General features: G+C 28.9%; 1 protein-coding gene across 1 annotated transcript; it reads left to right on the plus strand.

Moving 5' to 3' along the window:
* The first annotated feature begins 6 nt into the window (after positions 1 to 6).
* On the plus strand, positions 7 to 12,153 carry LOC107438184 (low molecular weight phosphotyrosine protein phosphatase). The gene is made up of 5 exons (XM_016050402.3): positions 7 to 202; positions 2,061 to 2,134; positions 5,470 to 5,645; positions 7,767 to 7,866; positions 11,634 to 12,153. Exons 1-5 carry the CDS (start codon positions 163 to 165, stop codon positions 11,712 to 11,714), a joined length of 471 nt encoding a protein of 156 aa, XP_015905888.2. The 5' UTR covers positions 7 to 162; the 3' UTR covers positions 11,715 to 12,153.
* Positions 12,154 to 21,219: the final 9,066 nt, after the last annotated feature.

Consider the following 21,219-nt stretch of genomic DNA (forward strand, 5'->3'; position numbering starts at 1 on the left):
CATCCTATCTTGGCCTTGCCTATTTGTAACTTTAACGGTTAGTTTATTTACTATTTAACTCTCGATTTTGAATTGAAAAACCATTGCTTCAATTGCTGCTTTTTTCTTGACAGAATATTTGCGAAATTTAAAGAAAAGCTCATAGTAATATACAATTAAAATATGTCTAGTGAGAAGAAATCTGTCCTGTTTGTATGCTTAGGTAACTGCTTTATTCTTTATAATTCCCCAAGATACATTTTACGAATCTTTAATTTTATGAAACTTCATTTTCCACTCGCTTTCTCGACCGAATAACATGCATTCAAAATTTAACAAATTCTTAAATAAAAAAGAACAGATATAATGTAGTATCTGTGATCTTTGCAAATTGGCTAAAATAATGTAAGTGAAGAAAATCTGTTTTTTTTCTATAGATTATCAATAAATACTTTCCCGTTTGAGGGGTTCAAGGAGATTTTCGTATCCTGATCTGCCAAGGTGTCAAATTGATTTTTAACAAGCAAATTTAAAAAAAAAAGAAAAGTAGATGTTGGTCCCTTTCTGTGATGTTTTTTTTAGTTGGGGATATTTTCGTTTCTCGTAGGCCGTTGCCCTCAAGTTTCTAAGTCTTGGCGATTATTCTGCCACAGTTCAGGATATGGAAATCTCCCCCTCGTAACCACCCCCAGGCTAACTTCTACATACTTTTTTTTTTTTTTAAATTTGCAAATTTAAAATCTATTTGGCACCTTGGCTATTGTGGTTGGCACGACAGATCAAGATACAGAAATATCCCCCAAAGAAATGTTCCTGCAGCCGGACCATGGGGCACTGTTTTGGAAATAAAACATAGTACTTTTTAGAAATTTTTGCTGTTGTTTATTTTAATAGAATAACTCGTTAAATTTAAAGAAAAGCTCGGGGAGATTGCCCTATCGCGATCTGTGGTAGATTCCACCAAGTTTTATAGGAGGCCCGTGAGTAACTAAAAAAAAGTGCTGGTATAATCAAGAAAAGAGTTCTTTGTCAGAAACTAGTCATTTTATCGTGATCATGTAAAGTCTTTGAAAACTATTTTGCATTTTGTTAATCTATATGGTGCTTAAAAAATAATTACAAGGTGCTTATGTGTTTAAATAGCTCATGAGTCATGTCTTAGAGCAGGGATGGGCAAACTTTTATCGTGGAGGGCAAAAAATCGAAGAAAAAAAGTTTGGTGGGCCAAGTTAAAACTTCTGCAATAAAAAAAATTCATACTCTAGTTTTAATTAAATATTTAATGAGATGTTTATCTGTTATACTGTTTATCTTCTTGAAAAAATTTTGTCTGCTTGATTAATCCATTAAAAAGACGCTCTGCATTTTGTCTCCTTTCACATTCATGGATTTCTTCGTTGTTGTACTTGGCTGTAAAATGTCGGTTGATGTCATATTCTTTAAAAACTGCTACAGCATCATTGCAGATAAGACATACCGGTTTATCTTTTACAACTGAAAAAAAATATTTCCAAGTCCATTCAGCATTGAACGCACAATACTCTGAATCAACTTTGCGTTTTTTAGTAGCTATTTTATGCATTTACTAATTTCACCATTATTTGGAATAGCGTTATATGTGTGCAATCTTTTTAAACGCGATAAATTATGCTAGAACTCATGCTGGCAGAAAAATAGACTTGTTGGAGCTTAAAATGTGCAGCCTGCCACATGTGAAGTACAATTCAACTATATTAGATTCCGTATGTCTGCTCCTCGAGAAAGTCACCAATCTACGGCTATTCTACAAAGAACTTGTGCTTTCAACATTTGACCAATTCAAGCTGTTTGTGCTGGCGGGCCACAGTTGGCCCATCCCTGTCTTCTGATAAAGTTGCAAATAAAGAGCTTGTGGTCTTTGATATAGTACTCCTGTGTGTTCTTGATCTTGAAGCTCCAAAGTGTACTCCACTGCAGTTGGGGTGGTTCAGGTGCTACATCTCCAATGCAATGCATTAGTTTTTAATGTTTAAAAATAATGTGTTGTAAAGAAATTTTTTTATTGTATTGATTATTTCTGTATTTATGTCCTAATTTTGTAGGTAACATTTGTCGTTCTCCTATGGCAGAAGCTGTGTTTGCACATTGTGTGAAGGAAAAAGGATTAGAAAGTAAAGTAAGATTTCAAGATTTTTTTTTATTTATTTCAAAATGGGAAGAACCAATTTTTTTAAAAAAAAATTTTTAACCTGTGCTTTTTAAGAGAGGGACGGGCATAATTGCAATTTAATAATTTTAAAATTAGTGATTCTTTAAACTGCTGGCCTAGAATTTTCGTATTTTTGGATCCCTATTTAAAATATGAACTATCTACCTTTTTATTTATTAACATTCATTATTTTATCTATTGAAAGATAAAACAAAGAATTTTAAGACATTGAGTGAACATTTATTTGAACTAATCAAATACCAGCATCAAGAAAAAGAACGTAATTTGATATTGAGAATTATTCTAAATTTCTATTTCTGTTATCAAGGAGCAAAGGAAAAAAAATTGTATTAAATTAAAGTTAGGATATTTATTACTGCATAAATTATCAAATAGTTCGTTATTTTCTCTTTTTCCTTGTTTAAGAAAAATTATCTGTAAAATTATAAAAATTAGTTTAAATTTCCGTACACTTTGTTAAACAAATAGCTTTAAAATCTATGATAACTGTATGTACAGTAAGATCTCGATTATCCTAGCTAATTGGGACTNTCGAATAGTTCGTTATTTTCTCTTTTTCCTTGTTTAAGAAAAATTATCTGTAAAATTATAAAAATTCGTTTAAATTTCCGTACACTTTGTTAAACAAATAGCTTTAAAATCTATGATAACTGTATGTACAGTAAGACCTCGATTATCCTAGCTAATTGGAACTGCTAGTACCTCGGATATCGGAAATCTCGGTTAATAGAAACCATGTATATTGCGAATTTAACTACTTTTAAAGTAAAAAACAATAAAACGTTTTTTAAATGATAAAAATAAACATATATTAACTTATGTTTCACAGCTAAACAGATTTAAAAAGGAAATAAACTCTAGTAGTAAATTTTAAAAAATAAAATGGATTTTTTTTTAACTATACTTAGTTAAATATCGAAAGACGCATTTTCAAAAATAACACAAATCTCAAGAAAATATTGTATTTTTGAAATTTACATGATTAAACTTACATACTGATAAACTTACATAACCACTGTTAACAAAGCATTCATGGATGTTGTCTTCTCAGGGTGTAATATTTCATGGAAGTTGAGTGCTTTTGTGGGGAATAAGAGCCTGTAACACGGACAACGAACTAATATGTGTATAATTTCTTCCAAGCTCATTTTGGAGAGGAGGAAAAAAAATTTAGACTTCTTTATTGCTTCGGTTAACAGAAACCTCGGTTAATCTACTGTAATTCTTTTTTTGTTTATTCATGTTATTATAGTCAAATAAACCATTAATTTTTTTTTTGTAAAACATTGAATTTCTTGTTAAAAGTTATTTATATACGGAAATTTTTTTTTTAAAAAAAAAAGAGTTTAAAAGTATAAGTCTCATAGAGTTAAATGCAATGAGAAGGATACTATTGAAAGAAGAGTTATTTAAAGGAATGTGGGAAGTGCGTAGAATGAATATGAATTTTAGGTCTATTCACTTCGTGTCTGCAGCTATGTATGTTATTATTAATATCTTATAAATTGTCTGAAATTTTGACTGAATATGTCATTTAACATCGAAAACATATAAATGTGTTGATCTGTCACTTAAAATTCACAACAACCTTTAGATCAACTGTCACATATATTTCAGTGTATGGAAGTAATTTATTGATTCTTGTAGCTAGTTTAACCCTTTTGCGGTCTTCTGATTTTGGCTAAACTTGTTCAAACTCACCGTTTTTTTAAAAAATGGTTTAATTTTTGTGTAACTTTATGTTGAATTTCAGACATACCAGTATATATTTCTATAAATTTATCAGTTTCTTGAAGGTACAAAACTAGTTATTGATTTATATTTTTTAGCGTAAACTTGGCTTTCTTTGTATATCAAAAATTTAAGTCACTCAGAAGCATTACATTGCAACATCAAACAAGTATTTTTAAGGCTCAATTCTTCTACATTTAATTAATAAAATTCTTGCACAATTTATAATAGTTCAGTTGCTCTCTTGTTCTTTATGGTTCTTTTTCTTCCCCATGTTTGTTCTCTGTATCATGTTGCGTAGTGTTTTTAAGGTGTATTTATTTTCAATATTCATATTTTAAAAACCCTTAAAGGTTCTTCTTTCATGGGTTTTTTTTTAAAGAAGTACTTAATTTTCCCTTTTCAAAAATGAAATTTTTTTTTCTTTACCTTGTCGGCATTTGCTGCATATTATATATAAGCGTGCTTTTCACATTGTTCTATCCAACGTTTTCACATTTCATTAAACCACAATCTATTTCGACGTATGAAAGCTCCAATCATTTTACATGTTTGATGAAAGACTTGGGAGTTCGCATGTGTGTCTAGTGAGCTGGGTTCAGTGAGATTCTTGCACTCTCATGTGCAACTTGGCTGCATTTTGCAAAACATTCTCAATTTCAGGCTTCATTTTCCACCCTCTGAAATCGAACCATAAAATCTCTCAATCTTTTTACGGTGGCTAATATAATCAAATAAAGAGTTCCTTGTCAGAAACTAGTTATTTTATCATGATCATGTAAAGTCTTAGAAAATTATTTGGCATTTTGTTGGCATACATATTTGACATATATAGTGCTTAAAAATATTTTTTGAGTGCTTAAAAAGTACTTTAAACGTGCTTATTTTTTGTTGACAGATTTGGCTAGGGTTCTTTGTGTTAATTGCTGTAGTTGTCTTTTAATCTTACAATTATAAATTAAAAAATAGTATAAAACTTAAGAGTATTAAAACTGAATTGATTCAGCATCACTGAGAAATACTATAATCAAATTACTTAATTTATGTTACCATCTAAAAAAAAAAAGGCGATATGTGTATAACATTACATTATATTGATTAGAGGGTAGAATGAGGGAATTTTGGCTGTTTTTTTACCGTGATAAAATGTTAAATATTTATGCAAAAACTTTTGGATTTATTATTATTATTATAAATATGTAATTTTAAATATTTATTCTGCACGAATATTGATTGGGGTAGAATTAAAGAATTTTGACTGTTTTTCTACTCTAATATTAAATATTTATCATTGTCTATAATGATTGAGAAGTTATATTATTTTATTGTAAGACAATGCATACGTTATGTATTGTGTGAATACGTTTTGAATCATTCTTGAAATGTTTTTTTCTCTTCATATATAATTTGCAATATTTTAGTTAACTTAAATGAAAACAGTGAACGAAGTCTTTTGTTGTGATGAGGAAAGTTTAAAAAAATGTTTTTAATAATCTATTACTACTTATTATTAATATTTTTTGGTAATTTGTAATTAAATTTATTTTAAGTGGCATATCGATAGTGCAGCTACTGCAGACTACCATACAGGTAAAAATCCTGACAGAAGAGCAAGAAGTTGCTTACAGAAGCACTCCATTCCAATGGATCACAAAGCCAGGCCTATAATTGCTGAAGATTTTGAAACCTTTGATTATGTTTTTGGAATGGATGAAGCTAATATTAAGTAGAGCTTTTTCTTACCTTTTCAGTTATATTTACTACTTTTGCGCAATTGTGTTCTTTCTGTAGCATGTCTTAAAAATTGTAAGTGTTGATATTTTCATAAAAACTTAAGAATATAAGCTGTGCTTATTTGTTTGATTTAGATAAAGCAAATATAAAATAAGAATCTTCCCTAGACTGTTCTTCAGAGTGGAAATCAACTCAGAGATAACAAATATGATTTTGTAAAAGTGGGGAAATTGGAAACTTTTTTTATTGCTTTTTATATACAGTAGGGAACCGATTATCCGGAACGATCGGGACCATCGCTATTCCGGATAACTGAATTTTCCGGTTTTCTGAATCGCTACAAAAAGCCGTTCTTTTTATTGTTAAACCCAACTAAAAAAAATTATTTGGAAAAAATCTTAAAAAGAAGAAGAAACGATTAAGTAATACATTAATGATTATTTCCAAAATGATGGTAAGGTAAAAATCTTTCAAAAAAGAAATAAAAATCTTATGAGGAAAAAAACATTTTTTTTAAAAAATGGTGGGAAAATTTATGGAATTTCGTTCCGGTTTTTTGGTTTTCCGGTTTTCTGATTTCCGGATAACGGGTTCTGTACTGTATCTGTATAAATTGTCAATTTTTAAAAAATATACTTACATTTTCTCCCCAATTTCATGTTTTTCATAGGACTAGTGTTACAAACACACAAAGTGGGATAACAGAGAATCTGGGTAAAAAAAATTTAAGTATATTTTTCAAAAATTGACAATTGCGAGATGAACCACTTGAAAAATAGTGTAATCTTTACACTTTTCTTTAGGTACAATTGTAACAATAGCCATCTAAATACTTACCATTGTTTGCAAATTTGATTTATGGTTTACATGTACAAATGTTTCAGAGTTTTTATGTTTTCAAACTTTTGATCAGTTATAGGTATATCCTCCACCTGTTGTTGCTCATTTTCATCACTATTATCAGGAGCTAGCATTAAATCAGATATTAAAAGAATTTAAAAAATAATGGGAAATGCAATACATTCGATACACGTGTCATTGACCTCGGAAGATCTTTGGGCATAAAATTTTATTCCAAAAGGCCAATGTTCCCATTGGATAAGAAGAAACAATTAAATACGAGAAGATTTCTTAAACCCATTTGTAATGCATTTTTGTTGACACTGTCCATTATTGTAGAAATCAAAATCAGATCTTCGAGAACATTTATTTTTGCTTTAGGGGCATCTCGCAAGTCATTGGAATCAAGAAAAAGAAATTATTAACTAACAAGCTTTTTAGTTTAATGTTTTTAAAATGATTGGATAATTCCAAGTTTCAAAGAGTGAATCTTGCTAAAAAAAATTTCACTCCCAAAGAGGACGCCATACCACGAGTGAAATTTTCCGTTGCGAATTCTCTTTCATCTCCAATGCTATAGCTGAATTCAAATGAAAATTTCAAAATGCAAGCAAAGTATAAGAAGAGAACTTCTCCAGTGAGAAGTTCTAAGTTATTTTCTCATCATTTATTTGTATTTCGATAATTTTGAAATTTTCTTGTCAATGTTCGAAATTTCGTGATTTACTCTAGGTTTGTCGAAACTCTGTTTTTCTATGCTTAAAAATTAGTTATGGAGGCAAAAGAGAATTTATGACGAAAGGTTTCTCTCATGCTCAACCCATCCCCACCCACTCTTTTGATTATGGCTGACCCCACTGATGTATAAAAGGACAATTAAGATAGAATAGAAAGAATGTTAATAAAACAGCTAATAAACGTCTTCAAAAAAAAAACAGATGAAGGGATATTGCCTTAAAGCAGGTAACATAAAAGTCGGGATATTTTAACATTATCAGTATATGCAGTTTTCATGACTTAGCAGAATTAACTTAAAAAGAAAAAAAAATCATAGTATTAAAAAAATGACAGAAATAAACAAATTTCACTATTAGTAATAATAAAAAAAAAGATTCAAAATTGATGAAAAAGGTAATTTTATGTGGCACTGAAATGTGATGAGGTTCTAGTAAAATTTACTATTTGTGTCATTAAACTATTTTTCATTTCTATTAAATATTTGAACTGAATAAATCACATTAAATTTATAATATGTTTTTGTCTTTCATTACAGAGATCTAAAGAGAATGGCACCTAAGAATATCAAATCTAAAATTGAACTTTTGGGAGATTATGATCCTGAAGGACCGTGCATCATTCGTGATCCTTATTATGTAACTTTGATTATATATTTTTTTAAAAATTCTATTCTTAAAACCTTTCCATGCGGCACCCTTTATTCTGATTCATCAGTTGCAATCAGATGGTTAATATATGTTTAATTAAATGATGGTTAATTCTCTGATATATAGTTCTTTTCCTATAATTTTTATATGTAAGGATAATTTTGGGGGGACGTGGAAATCATTTTCATCGGTGCGTAATATTTTTTTAAATAACAATATGTATGTTAGTAACATTTTTTCAATAATTATTCACATACAGAAAGATTATAGAATCATAGCTGCCAACTCTACTGGATTTTTTTCAGTTTCTCTTTGCCCGCTGGTTTAATTAAAATTCTTCTGGTTTTTGTACATTTTAGAAAGTTCCCTAAAATTGTGTAAGTTTCCTAAAAAAAATCCCTATTGAAATGGAATTTTTGTACTGATTATAGTTTGTTGCTTGAATATTTAAATATGTATTACTAGTACATAATGAAGCGAATCTCATTTATAGAATTCAGTTCAAAACTTTTTTTGTTATAAGATGTTCAGTTTATTTTTTTTTTTTAAGTTATTCAAAATTCTTTTTACTATCTTTTATGTATTAAATGCCTTTTTATATACGAAATTATGAGTATACATGATGTTTAACATCAATCATAACGAAAATATTGCAGTTTTTCTGTTTTGAGGATTATAAAAATCCCTAATATCCCCTAAATGTTAAATATTTAGTATATTATATGACAATTATCATGAAATTTATATTTCGTAAAATCTANTACCATCATTTTGGAAATAATCATTAGTGTATTACTTCATCGTTTTTTCTTCTTTTAAGATTATTTCCCAATATATATATTTATTTTAGTTGAGTTTAACAATAAAAAAACGGCTCTTTGTAGCGATTCAGAAAACCGGAAAAATCAGTTATCCGGAATAGCGATGGTCCCGATCGTTCCGGATAATCGGTTCCCTACTGTACTGTGCTGACCAAAGCAATAAACATACTATTGTTTCGGTTATACAAACAAGAATCTTTCATAAGTGATACGAGCAAACACCAAATGATCATAAAAAAGTGAAGAGACGAACACTTGCAAGTGTTTGTCTTTCAGGTGTTCATAAATCACTTTGCACATGTTTGTATATATTACATGTTTGTATATGTTACATGTTTTTATAATTCTTAAAATCCATAGAAATGTGTAATATACTATTGTGTGCCAATGTAGCTTGTAACCTTTTCTAAGAGGATCGTAGAAAGAAAAATTGCTTTCATATAATAACTTTATTATTCTTTAGTATGATGAGAACTTCATTATGCTTAAAAGTAAAACATTTTTGTTAAAAATATATAAAAAGAAATGTATAAAAATATCTTTTGTTAAATATATAATATTTTTTTCTTTTATTAATAATTTCAGCTATGGCTGTTCAGGTCATTATACTTAAAACTAAAAATTGTAACATTTTGTTACAAATTTTTTACATAAAAAATTTATTACAATTTGTTTCCTGAAATTTATTATAAATAAAAATATGACTAAAATTTGATTATTTACAAAAACATGAAAACAAATTGATTCAGATTATTTTAAAGTATTTTTTTTTTTAAAGTATCCTTATCTAGTTTATATTTGGTTTTTGTGCCATTAAACCCTGCATTCAATCAATCAACCTTATCTAGTTTAAAATACTTAACTTTAATAACTATGCTACACTTAAACTAAAAATATTGTTTAGTCAGAACTTCTATTTGAAATATTATGCTTAACTACTAAGGATTTGACTATTTTGTTAAAGGAAAAGCAAGTTCTTCAAAATGATACTGTAACAGGTTTGCGTGTAAAAATATTTTCAGTTACCAAACACATAGAATCCAAATGGTAGATACAGATTTACAATCTATTACTGATGCTTATAGTGTCAATCTTTATAAAAAAAAATATATGTTGCAAATATTTTATGCATTTGTAATACAATAAATAGATTGGATTCATTAATAACTCTCTAGCCTTGCATAGTTTATGTAATTTTGTCTTAAGTTTATGACAAAATATTTTCCTGTTAATAAAAAATTTGACTAAAAACTTTAAAAATTATTAAGAAAAAGAAAAAAAATTGCTAAATGAAAAAATTTATTTAATATGAAAAACCTTCACTTCAATATGAAGAATTTTTATTATAAGCACTTTAATATTTTTTATCTGCTAATTATGAATGATTTATGAAAATTTAAATCTCTAGATGAACTTGTTGCCTTGCTCTGCAAATTTAAATTATATGGTTTTATTTATAGCACGGTTTTATTTATATTTTACATTCTGTAATGTTAGAAATAATTTTATTGATAAAGTTATGGGTTGTAAAGATTAAATTAACTTTTTATAGTCAATCCATTAATTTAAAGTTTTGAAGGATTAAGATATCCCTCCAATATCCAATAGGAAGATCTCTGAGATATCCAGATAATATATACCTATGCAGAGTCCACACTAGAAATAAAAAAAGGGTCAGAATGCTTTCTCACAGAAAAGGGCACCCATTTACCACCGTTAAACTGAAAATTTGAGAGGATAAATATTTAAAGCACTAGCTGCAGATCATTTATGACAAAGCAGGGATCTGTCCAGGACAAATTTACAACTGTTAGCAGTACCTTCACAAATTAAACTTTAGAAAAAACGGGTAGCTTTATAAAAAAACTTTAAAAAAGCAAGTTCTAAGATTCTATACTTCTTAATATTTCGTTTTTGTGTCCCTATAAAACTATATATTTCAGAGTTTTTTTAAATGAAATAACAAGATTCTCTCTCTATAAACTATACAGGAGGTTGAAATTCGAACAACATTCTAAACCTTATCTTTAACATTATTGTAAATTTATTCCAACAGACCTTTATTTTTTTATGCAAAATTTTTTACCCTATGAAAGCTTATTTTTGTATGACCTATCGAAAATGTTCTCATTATGAAAATAATTAGTTCTAGTTTGTTAAATGCAAGTCGAAATTTAACTATGGAGAATGGATTTTTAAATCTGGATACAATTTTATGCTCAAAATTTTACAATTGCAAAATTATTTTTAAATATATGGGGAAAATATATAGAAACTTACCGGTCATAAATGATTTTTATTTGTAGTGACAATCATTGAAAAAAAAATTCTTATTTTACCATACTTTGGTGTTAACTTTTTATGTAACTTTTAATTTTCACAAATTTTGTCTAAATTTTCACAAAATAGGTACCTCTCAAAAAAAACCTTGACAGAACCCTGCAAAGTAAATTTTTCATTTGTCAAAACTTTGAAATGCTGTCTGTGGAGCCGAACATCGAATTATGCAGTTTGATCGAGAAATCGCATTCCGAGACGCTCAAGATGTCGAAAAAAGCATGTGTTAACAATGCCATAAAACAACAGCTGTCTATGAGAGTTTTCGTGAATATCGAAAGTTACCCTTTTCCTCCACCGTAGATGAATAACCATCAATGCCTCTGAAATGACCTATTCCAGAAACTTTTTCTCATGTGCAGCCAGAATTTCAATCAAAAGCAACAAACATATTTCTTATACTACTTAAAAGGAGCATTTTTTGTTTTGCAATGCTAATCTAAAAGTAAAGCTGATATAAGAGAACTGCTTACACATTTGAAATCAGAATTAAAATTAATTATACAATTTGTTCTAATTTATTATGTTAAGGCATTTCATTTCTACTTTTAGAACTAATAGTATGATTTATAAATAATTATATTTTAATGTGTTTAGGATGATGATGCAGATGGATTTGAAGAAGTTTATCAACAGAGTTTACGATCCTGCAGAGCATTTCTTGACAAGCACTCTTGAAGAGTTGGATATCAAATAATGCTGTTAAAAATAGTAATCGCATTATGCTGCAATAATAAATAATGATAATTTTGTGTTAAAAAACAACTTAGGTGCTGCAACATATTTTTGAATTGCAAGTCACTTTTATAAGGCTAAATCCGTCAATTCATTGACTTGAATCAAAAGTCTAATAATTTGTATTTATTTTATTAAATTGCATGCAATGTTGAGTACTAGTTTTACTATACACATTAACAAATTCTTTTATTCCATAAATATATTTGAAATATGGACCATAATATGTTAACAAAAGATCTGCTGTATCCTTTATAGTTGTTAAATTACCCTAAAGAAGATATTTATGCCATCATTTCTTTACTCAAAAAATTTAAATGACAAGAATTGCAAATTGTTCAGATTCCTTTGTTGTTACATTAAAATTTATTAACATTTTGTATATTTTTTTTTTTTTGTCTAATTAATCCAACAGATTATGATTTTAATTTTATGCAGCAACAACATGAATACTATAATGATACTATTTCAAAAACATGAACAATAATTCTACAATGTTAAGATTGCAAGGAATCTATTTCAAAATTCCTTAAAATGTTAGCTCTCAAATAAAAATAAACAATAAAAAGGAAAGATAGAGTAAAAAAAATAAAACATTAAAATTTATATATTAACATGTATTTAGTGATGAACATAAATATTTTAACTATACTATAAGAAATTTCACATGCATAACTATTAGCTAGTGTTTCAGTTTTTGATAACAAAGCCTAAACCCTGTTTTAAATTATAATTATTATAATTTCTTCTGCTTTAGAAAAACATTACCTCGGAAGAAATAATTTTTTCCAACTCAATCAGGAAAAAAAAGAGTAACTCTAAGAAATATTTAAAATGAGGTTTAAGAACAGTTAATAGTTTCAATCTTGTTTAAATAATAGCATTAAATTCCAAGCTATTTAATGCATACTTATCTTTTACAAATCTTTTTTTAATAAGTGTAAGCTAATACGCAACAACTGGAAAGAAGAAAAAAATATTGTAATGAATTTCTTAAGAAATTGTAGTTTTTATTCCACATTTTGTGTATAAGAGTATATTTATAGTAATACCTAATCATAATCCAATGTAGAACTCTTAAAATATCCTAATAAAGTTGTATAAATGTAATTAAATTCACAAATTACACACTCAGGGTTCCCACTTTTCTAACAAAATGAAAATTAAGGACTTTTTCTTGAAAAAAATTAATGAGTTTAAACAAAACATAGTATAATAACTATTTATCCTCAAGTATACATATACCCTAGTTATGATGCCAATTATTTACCCTTTTTTAAATAAAATAATAATTTCATTGTAATGCAAGTAATGATGTAATAGTATTTATTACCAAGCTTTGCCAAAGTGGGCAAATTTCGCGAACTTCAGGCTTTTTTTCAGTGGGTGCACTTAAAGAAACTCAATTTTTTCCAAGGTGCTTTTTTTTGGAAAACTTATTGAACTAGATGACTAGGTTTTGATTTAAAAGCAAAATAATTTCACCTTAGAACAAGACTTTCAAATAATTAAAGATAAATTGACTTGATAACTGAAATTTATTCATCTTGTTTTAAGTGATTACTTATGTGTTTTTAATTATAATGGAAAAGTGAAGCAACTGCTCTTTATAGAACTATGGGGCTCCTTGAACCTTACAAATATTTTTTAACTTATATAAAATTATAATTATTGTTCTTATTAATAATAAGATTTCCATTATGAGAGCCTAACTTTTTGTATGATACTAATATTGCATTTTTGATATATCTTCTGTGATTCAAATTAGAAATTAAATTTAACTATTTCATTTATGAAAAATTATCAGTTTTTCATAATGAAATGAAATTATTAATGTAGCTTGAAAATGTTATTAAACTGTAAGATATAATTAATAAGTTAAGTCTATATATTTTTATAGAATATAAAAAAAAAATGCTTTTATATAATTTAACTCTTAGCAAAACCAATGACACCGTTTTATAAGTGGCATGGCATTTTTACTTACTGTATCCAATGTTAGCAAATGGCGTTGGCAAAAATCAATAATTTATTGTCATATTTACAATTAATTTAATTAATATTATATTGAAACATATTTTTTTCAAATAATAATAAATATTATAATAGTGGTAAGTAAACTCGAAATACTTTCAAATTGTTAAGGGTTATTGGCATCTATGAAACTAACTCCTTTTTTAATGATTTCATTGAAATTGAATTCGGTCTTAGAATCCCCTCGTTCAGTTTGTAAAATTAATAGTTTATTCATAAGGGTATATAATAAAAGAATTAATGCTAAAAAGTTGATTTAGGGTTATGCATGAGAGTTTTCTTAACTATGTCATTTTAAATTAAGTCCTATCCCAAGTAAATACAAGGCCCTACTAATATCCAAACACCATAAATTGTCCTACTTTTTTTTTTTCAGAAAGCTTAATTTAACATTTTTTAAATTCATTGAAATAAATATTTTATGAAAATTTTTATAGGATAAAAATACAATTATGCATGAGAAGATTTATAATTTTCAAACTAAGATAGATTAGTTCTCAGTGTAACATCTAAATAAAATGGTCTAAAATGATTTTTCAAAGTACTCAGCACATTTATATGGCTAGAAAATTGGTAAGGTTCCTTAATTAAGAAATAATTTTTTTATTTTTTCATTGTTTAAAAGCGTTTACTTCTGATATTTCTTTAGCATCGATCCTTTCTTAATATTCTCTACTATTGTTATGAGATTTGATGTTTTATTTTTATCTCAAATTAACAGTTAAAAACTAAAAGTGGTATTCTTTTTAGAAGTAATCTTGTAATATCACCGTATTGCATATCATTTTATAAAAATAGTAGTAATTAAAAAAAACTTTTAAACATTTTAAGAAAAACATATTAAAAATGGTTTGTAACTTTACCATTTTGAAATTATTACTAAATAGCAAATATGTTATATTTACTTTTATAATTAGCTTTATATAAATTATTTCCAACCAAAATGAGGAACCTGCATGCTTCGGGTAATCGCAGAATGTTGATTATTTTGAATAGTTTATATCTTAAAACTCCCTAAAATCAATTCAGAATTTAAAAAACTGACCCGAATATTAAAAAAAACTTATCTTAAAATTAGCCCAAAACAAAACTAACTTCGCGTGACACAAAATGAGGCGTGGTTTGCTATGACGTCAAGATACAGTATATCAGCGAACGGGAGGAGTTAAACCAAAGCTTCCTATCTAAAATTGTGTTACAAAGGCGTTTTAATTTGAACCGCATTTTTTAAAAATTGTTTTTCTTTCATGCTTATATTATTTATATATAGTTTAAATATATATGTAGTGTATATCAGTTGCATCCTCCTCCTTGAGAAAATTTTTGTGAGCACCTTTCAGCATAATGAAATAAAATTGAGGAATGAAAAAATAAATATCGAAACTACATTTTTTTTAACAACTTTTGAAATAAATTCATTTTTATTTATTTATACTGATTCATTTTTATTTATATTTGTCTATACATAAAAGTCTGAACTGTTTTGAAAGTTTTTTATTTAATAAGTTGATCCCAATTAGAGGGAATGGAATGAATGGTATATGACCTGGAATTATAAGTTTTTAGGTAAATAAAATGTTTTAAAAAATTCTTTTTTATTATTAACTTCTAAAATATTTGATTAAATTTTTTTTGAAGAAATGTAAATAATGCTAAACACCTATCATTTTTTATTTTAACTTTCATAATTTTTTCTTCCAAATAAAATTATTTTTTAACTTTAAAAAAAAGAACCTGTACACAACTGTTCTGTCAGAATAAAATTCTTTCATTTTAAAGAATAAAGAAAAAAAAAAAAGAAAGAAAGAAAGAAAGTGATCTGAACAGCATTTCAAAAACATTTTAAAATTCAGTATAATGAATTATTCATTCAGAGAAGCTTATCAATCAGAAAAACAATCTTATAGAATTAAATTATAATTAAGTAAGTTACTGTAAAATGGTCTTAGCAACAGTATAATGCAGTAGTTGCAGACAATTTGCAAGTATTTTTTTCATCGCGTTTGATGGCTTTGCACCAAATTTGTCTTTTTTCTTCTTTTGGTACACTAAAAAATAATTTATTTGGCGTGTTTAATGTAGAACTATTGCACATGGTACAATGCAACACTTGTAGTTTTTGCTTGGAGCCAATTTTTAAAATTTATACTCGGAGCGGCATATGCTTTCACCGTTTCACATGATGGGAGTTGTGGTTGTACTGTATCGTGACGTCATCAGAGCAGATGGGAAACCTAGCAGCGATTTAGGGGGCGGGGCTAATCGAGCGATTTCAACTATTAATAACAAAATAACTAGTTATCGCATCAGTCTGAAATTGGTGTCTATCTTTATAAAATGGCATGATGTTTCATTTTAAAACATAAAAAAGCATGCAGGTTCCTCATTGTTATTAGGAATTAACTTCACATAATATAACTAAATAATCCAGCTAAAAACATTAACTAATTTTAAAGTAACCAAAAGTTGAATAGAAATTAAAAAAAAAAACAGTATATTAAGTTGCAATGTGAACTGGAAAAAAAATGATTAATTATAAAATTTTATTTTAATTAGACTATATAACAAAAAGAATATGGGATCTTTTAAATGAGTTAGATTTAATTTTTTATTTAACAATCTGTTTATCTTAAAGAAATAAAAATAATAGCGTTACAATCTAAAACCTTAACAAAAAAAAAAATTTTTAAATTGCAACAAAACAAGTTATAAATAGTAACCAAATATTTAACTTTCTTGTTGGAAGCAAATCATGCATTCTTATTGGGTAATCGGAAATAAAAATTTAAACTATTTTTGAAAAAAGCTACGGTTTTCATCAAACACCTGATAAGCCCCAGGTTTTTGATAGAAAAAAAACACTAGGCAGGCTAGGCCCTGTTTAATACAGAACAGTTTACTTTTTATAAATTTACAGTTATTAATTATACATTGAAATTTAATCTAATAATGAAATTTACTCTAAGAATGAAACTGATTTAGGCAAGATAAGAAAATAATATTTAAAATTATAAGTCAAAATGGAAAAGTGTTAAAACCAAATTTGTCTTTAATTAATAATTTAGAAATTCTTTTGCTTGATTTCTGTTTCTTTCTAAATTACACATTTAATTTTCCAAGTGTTTTAAAAATAGTTTCCGTTTTCTTTTTTTAAAGCTTTACTATAAGCATGTGCGCTACCAGTAGTACTAAATTACCTTAGAACAATAAAAAAAAGCAGGATCTCTATTATATGCAGTATTTTCCTTGTCCTGTTCTTTTCTTTTAGAATGATTCGCTTTCCTCATGGGGTACCATTCTAAGCAAAGAAAAGAATTCATAATAAAAGAACCAATATACACTGGTGTGCAAAACTTAAGCAACAAGTGCGTTTTTTGTCATAACTCTACAAGAAATCATCCGATTGACATGAAATTTGAATATGATGTACATTATTTTGTACTTAAACGATGGTAAAAGAATAATGGCGCAGAAATGAATATAAAGCTTAAAGTAGGGTATGGAACAAAAAAAGGCTTCATTTGACATATAGTGGCGTTACACAAGATTGCCTGAAGAAGAAACGGCAGATTTTCCTTAGTATGGGATATGCCCTCCCCTTACTGTAATTGTTGCTTGGCATCGTCTCTCCATGCTAAGCACCAGGCTCTCTGTAGATNGTAAACGTCTCCATTCCTCCTTTAACGCATCTTTCAGCTGATGGGTGTTACCAGGAGGATACTGCATTGTCACAAGACGTCTCCCTAATGCATCCCACACATGCTCTATGGGATTTAGATCTGGAGAGTAAGCTGGCCAATCCATTCGTGTGATATCTTCACTTTCCAGTAGCTCTTGAACATTAGCAGTACGGTGTGGCCGGGCATTGTCATCCATAAAAATGAAGTCTGGTCCAATGGCCCCTCGGAACAGACGCACATGGGGTAGGATTACCTCATTGCAGTAGCGGTCTCCAGTTACAGAACCTCGGTCGAAGATCTGAAGCTCAGTCCGCCCGTTCAACATAATGCCACCCCAGACGACAACTCCAGGACCACCGAAACGATCTCTTTCCGCAATGTTATTGGGATGAAAATCGAGCTCCAGATCAACTGTCTTTGAGAATCGCTTGTAGCACTAAAACGACTCTCATCTGTGAAGAAGACGCGACTCCATTGATGAGGTGTCCAGGTTTCGTGTTCTCTGCACCGCTCTAAACGGTGCCGCCGATGGCTAACTTTTAAAGGTATGCAGCGTTCAGGACGTCTAGCAAATAAGCCACCTTTGTGGAGGCGTCTGGCCACTGTAAATCTTGATACTTGTCGTCCTGTGGCTGTGCACAGTTGCTGAGATATGGCGCTCGTTGACTGAAAACGGTTTCTTTTCGCCTGGAGGACAATGTAACGATCATCTCTTGGTGTTGTTTTCCTTGGACGGCCACCACCAACCTTCCGAACAGATGTACCAGTAGTTTTAAAGACATTCCAAGCACGAGAAACAACACTTTTGTTGATCCCGAACTCTTCGGCGACACTGGTCACACTACGCCCCTCCTCAAGCTTCCCAATCATTCTTCCTCGAGTAAAGTCGTCTAAATGATTTCTTGAAGACATGTTTCACAAAACAAATCACTTGCAGCTAATGTCTTTAACTACGGTGCTCTTCATCCTTTTATCACAGCTTTGACCTGCGCGTGCCGACCCACGAGGTTTACGTACAATTACATCACCTACGACGTTTTATTTCTAAAATTTGCATACAAATCTTTCTACTGAATTACGTGCATATTATACTGCAATTTCATGGCTATCTTATACTTTGTTGGGGAGCTGTGGCCGAAAAACCACTTGTTGCTTAAGTTTTGCACACCAGTGTATTAATGAAAGGACATTATTTCTTTCCCTTGCCTGTAGTCCCCTCACACACACGTACTTTCTTGTCTCTCTAAAATGCTCTACCCTGGATGCATGGTCTAATTCTAAGTGGTAAAAGAACGACTATTTGTTTTAAAAAATTGTTCTTATCAACTATAGAGATGCTGAAAAATGAAGGACTTCTAAGAGTCCTTTCTTTCCAAAATAAAAATGAAGCAGTTTTTAAAGACCTTGGGAAACCTGTAATAGCTACATTCTCCCTCTGATGTTCATGTGTGTAAATTTAGCCAAAAGAGAACAATAATTAACCATTAAGAGGTCACTATACCAGGGGAAAAACTTTTCACCTCAAATTCTCTTTCTTCTCCATAAGTAATTTAATTAGTATAGAAAAAATTAAGTTCAGACAAACCGAGAGTAAGCCATAACGTTAGAATTAAACGGGTATTTTTTTCTCGAGCATTTGAAGTTTCATGTCTTGTCTCTCTAAAATGCTATCCTCCTGATGCATGGTCATACTGAAAACTAAGAACTTTTAAAAACCTTGCACCAAAATAAAGTCGAAAAAGTTATTTTTAATTCACCCATACAGTTTTATAAGGAACATGTTCATATTATAGTCTTTTAATTTGCTTGGTATGAGCTATCACGTGATACTATCGATCAGGGTAGGTAATTTACAATGGGTAATTACACTAATATTATAAAGGAAACTTTTTTTTTACTTTTTTGGGAAAGGGGTGCGTGATTCAAAAATGATATACTATATGATACGGATGCAAAACAAGTGACTCAACAGCTGGCGCAAGTTGTTTACCCCTGTCGTATAGTGATGTGCGTGCTACCCGCGATAGCCCCAGATTGTAATAAAAAACTTAGAATTTCTTTTTTTTTTTTAAAGTAAAGTACTGATATTTTTAAGTAGTGCACCGAAGTTTTAGAAGCGTCTAATCTACAATGAAGTTTTTCGATCACTTTTCTCAATATTTTTAACGCAGCAAAATAATAACGTAATACTTTCGAATTAATGTAATGACTTTTAAAGTTCTATGATACCTTTTCACAGTTAATGCAAGTTGCTTTTAGAACTTGCTGGTTTACTACGTGTTTCCTAAAATCCCAATCTTTTAAATACGATATTATAACTACTCGCAAATTTCGAAGCGAGTACTTTTGATCTGCTATAGTGTCAATTTTATCGTAAATCCAAGTTTTTTATTTTCTTCAATTTTTTTTTTATCCGGTTTCATATTCTGTACTCAAATGTGCGACTTTATTTTTGCTAATATTATAGCAAATCTAAAAGGTTTATTCTATTAACAGATATTGCTATTCTTTTTACCAGGGCTTCGAAAAACCTGATATATTTAATCCGTATAATAACGACTCGCAATTTTCTAATCATCACTTTTGACATTTGGTTTATTTTTGCCAATTTAATCATAGATCCATGTTTATTTAATTTTATTTAATAGCCCATTTGATTCATGACTGTTCTCATTCGCTTAAACGAGAAAAAATTAAAAGGACACAGTATTTCACTTGTATGCATAGCAATGTAACCTGCGTAATAAGTGCAAGCACAAAATTGTATAATTGCTTGTAAAAAGGAGAAAAACGTTCGCTAATTCTCTTTTTCACTGCGGAAATTTAAAACATTTCACTATGACAGACTTCATAATATGTAAAAGAAACTAGCGAATTATTTTTAAAAATAGTTAATCTTATTAGTAAACATATGATAAATTCAAAATAACTTGTACATAAAATTGCATAATATATATATATATTATATGTTGTTTTGTAAGTACATAAAATTGTTTTGTTTTTTATTAATTCAAGGTCTGTTAACTATGTTTCTTCAAGCCAGAGTAATAACAAATAATTTTTTTTCTTTTCCAATGCCCACCTGTGTTAACATCCATCAATTCAGGCATNGCATAATATATATATATATTATATGTTGTTTTGTAAGTACATAAAATTGTTTTGTTTTTTATTAATTCAAGGTCTGTTAACTATGTTTCTTCAAGCCAGAGTAATAACAAATATTTTTTTTTCTTTTCCAATGCCCACCTGTGTTAACATCCGTCAATTCAGGCATTTACAGGGCAGTTTTGATTACCTCTCTTTTAGGGGCACCCTATTAGGTGGGCCAACGTTGCTCCCACAGTAAGGACAGATAGTACAGAGAAGGAAAGAACATCCATACCTTGCTCGGGACTCGAACCCAGAACTTTTCGGATGCAATGGCAGTTCCCTGAACCCTACACTGGCCGATCGGCATAATAACAAAGATTAAAACAATTGTAAAAGCTTCCTTATAATTTCACGATTAATTTTTAAACAGCCTATTCTATCAATTATAGTGGCGCCATCTGTCAATCTATATAGTAAAATTTTGAAAAGGCTCTATAATTTTATTTACCATAAACTTTATCTAATGATTTCTCTATTATCCTTATTGATTTCCTTATTATATTTAAACTAACAATATCTAAAATATGTAGATCTTACAATGTTAGAAAATAATTAATTTAAAGTAGTCATTCCTTTAATTA

Source organism: Parasteatoda tepidariorum, chromosome 2 (assembly GCF_043381705.1).
Source record: "Parasteatoda tepidariorum isolate YZ-2023 chromosome 2, CAS_Ptep_4.0, whole genome shotgun sequence".
Lineage (NCBI taxonomy): Eukaryota > Metazoa > Arthropoda > Arachnida > Araneae > Theridiidae > Parasteatoda > Parasteatoda tepidariorum.

What these genes read in the sequence shown, in the direction of transcription:
- LOC107438184 (XM_016050402.3), top strand. Translation starts at nt 163, where the DNA reads ATGTCTAGTGAGAAGAAATCTGTCCTGTTTGTATGCTTAG. An exon ending in TGTCCTGTTTGTATGCTTAG is followed by an intron (nt 203 to 2,060) that starts GTAACTGCTTTA and finishes CTAATTTTGTAG; the next exon opens with GTAACATTTGTCGTTCTCCT. An exon ending in ATGGATGAAGCTAATATTAA is followed by an intron (nt 5,646 to 7,766) that starts GTAGAGCTTTTT and finishes CTTTCATTACAG; the next exon opens with AGATCTAAAGAGAATGGCAC.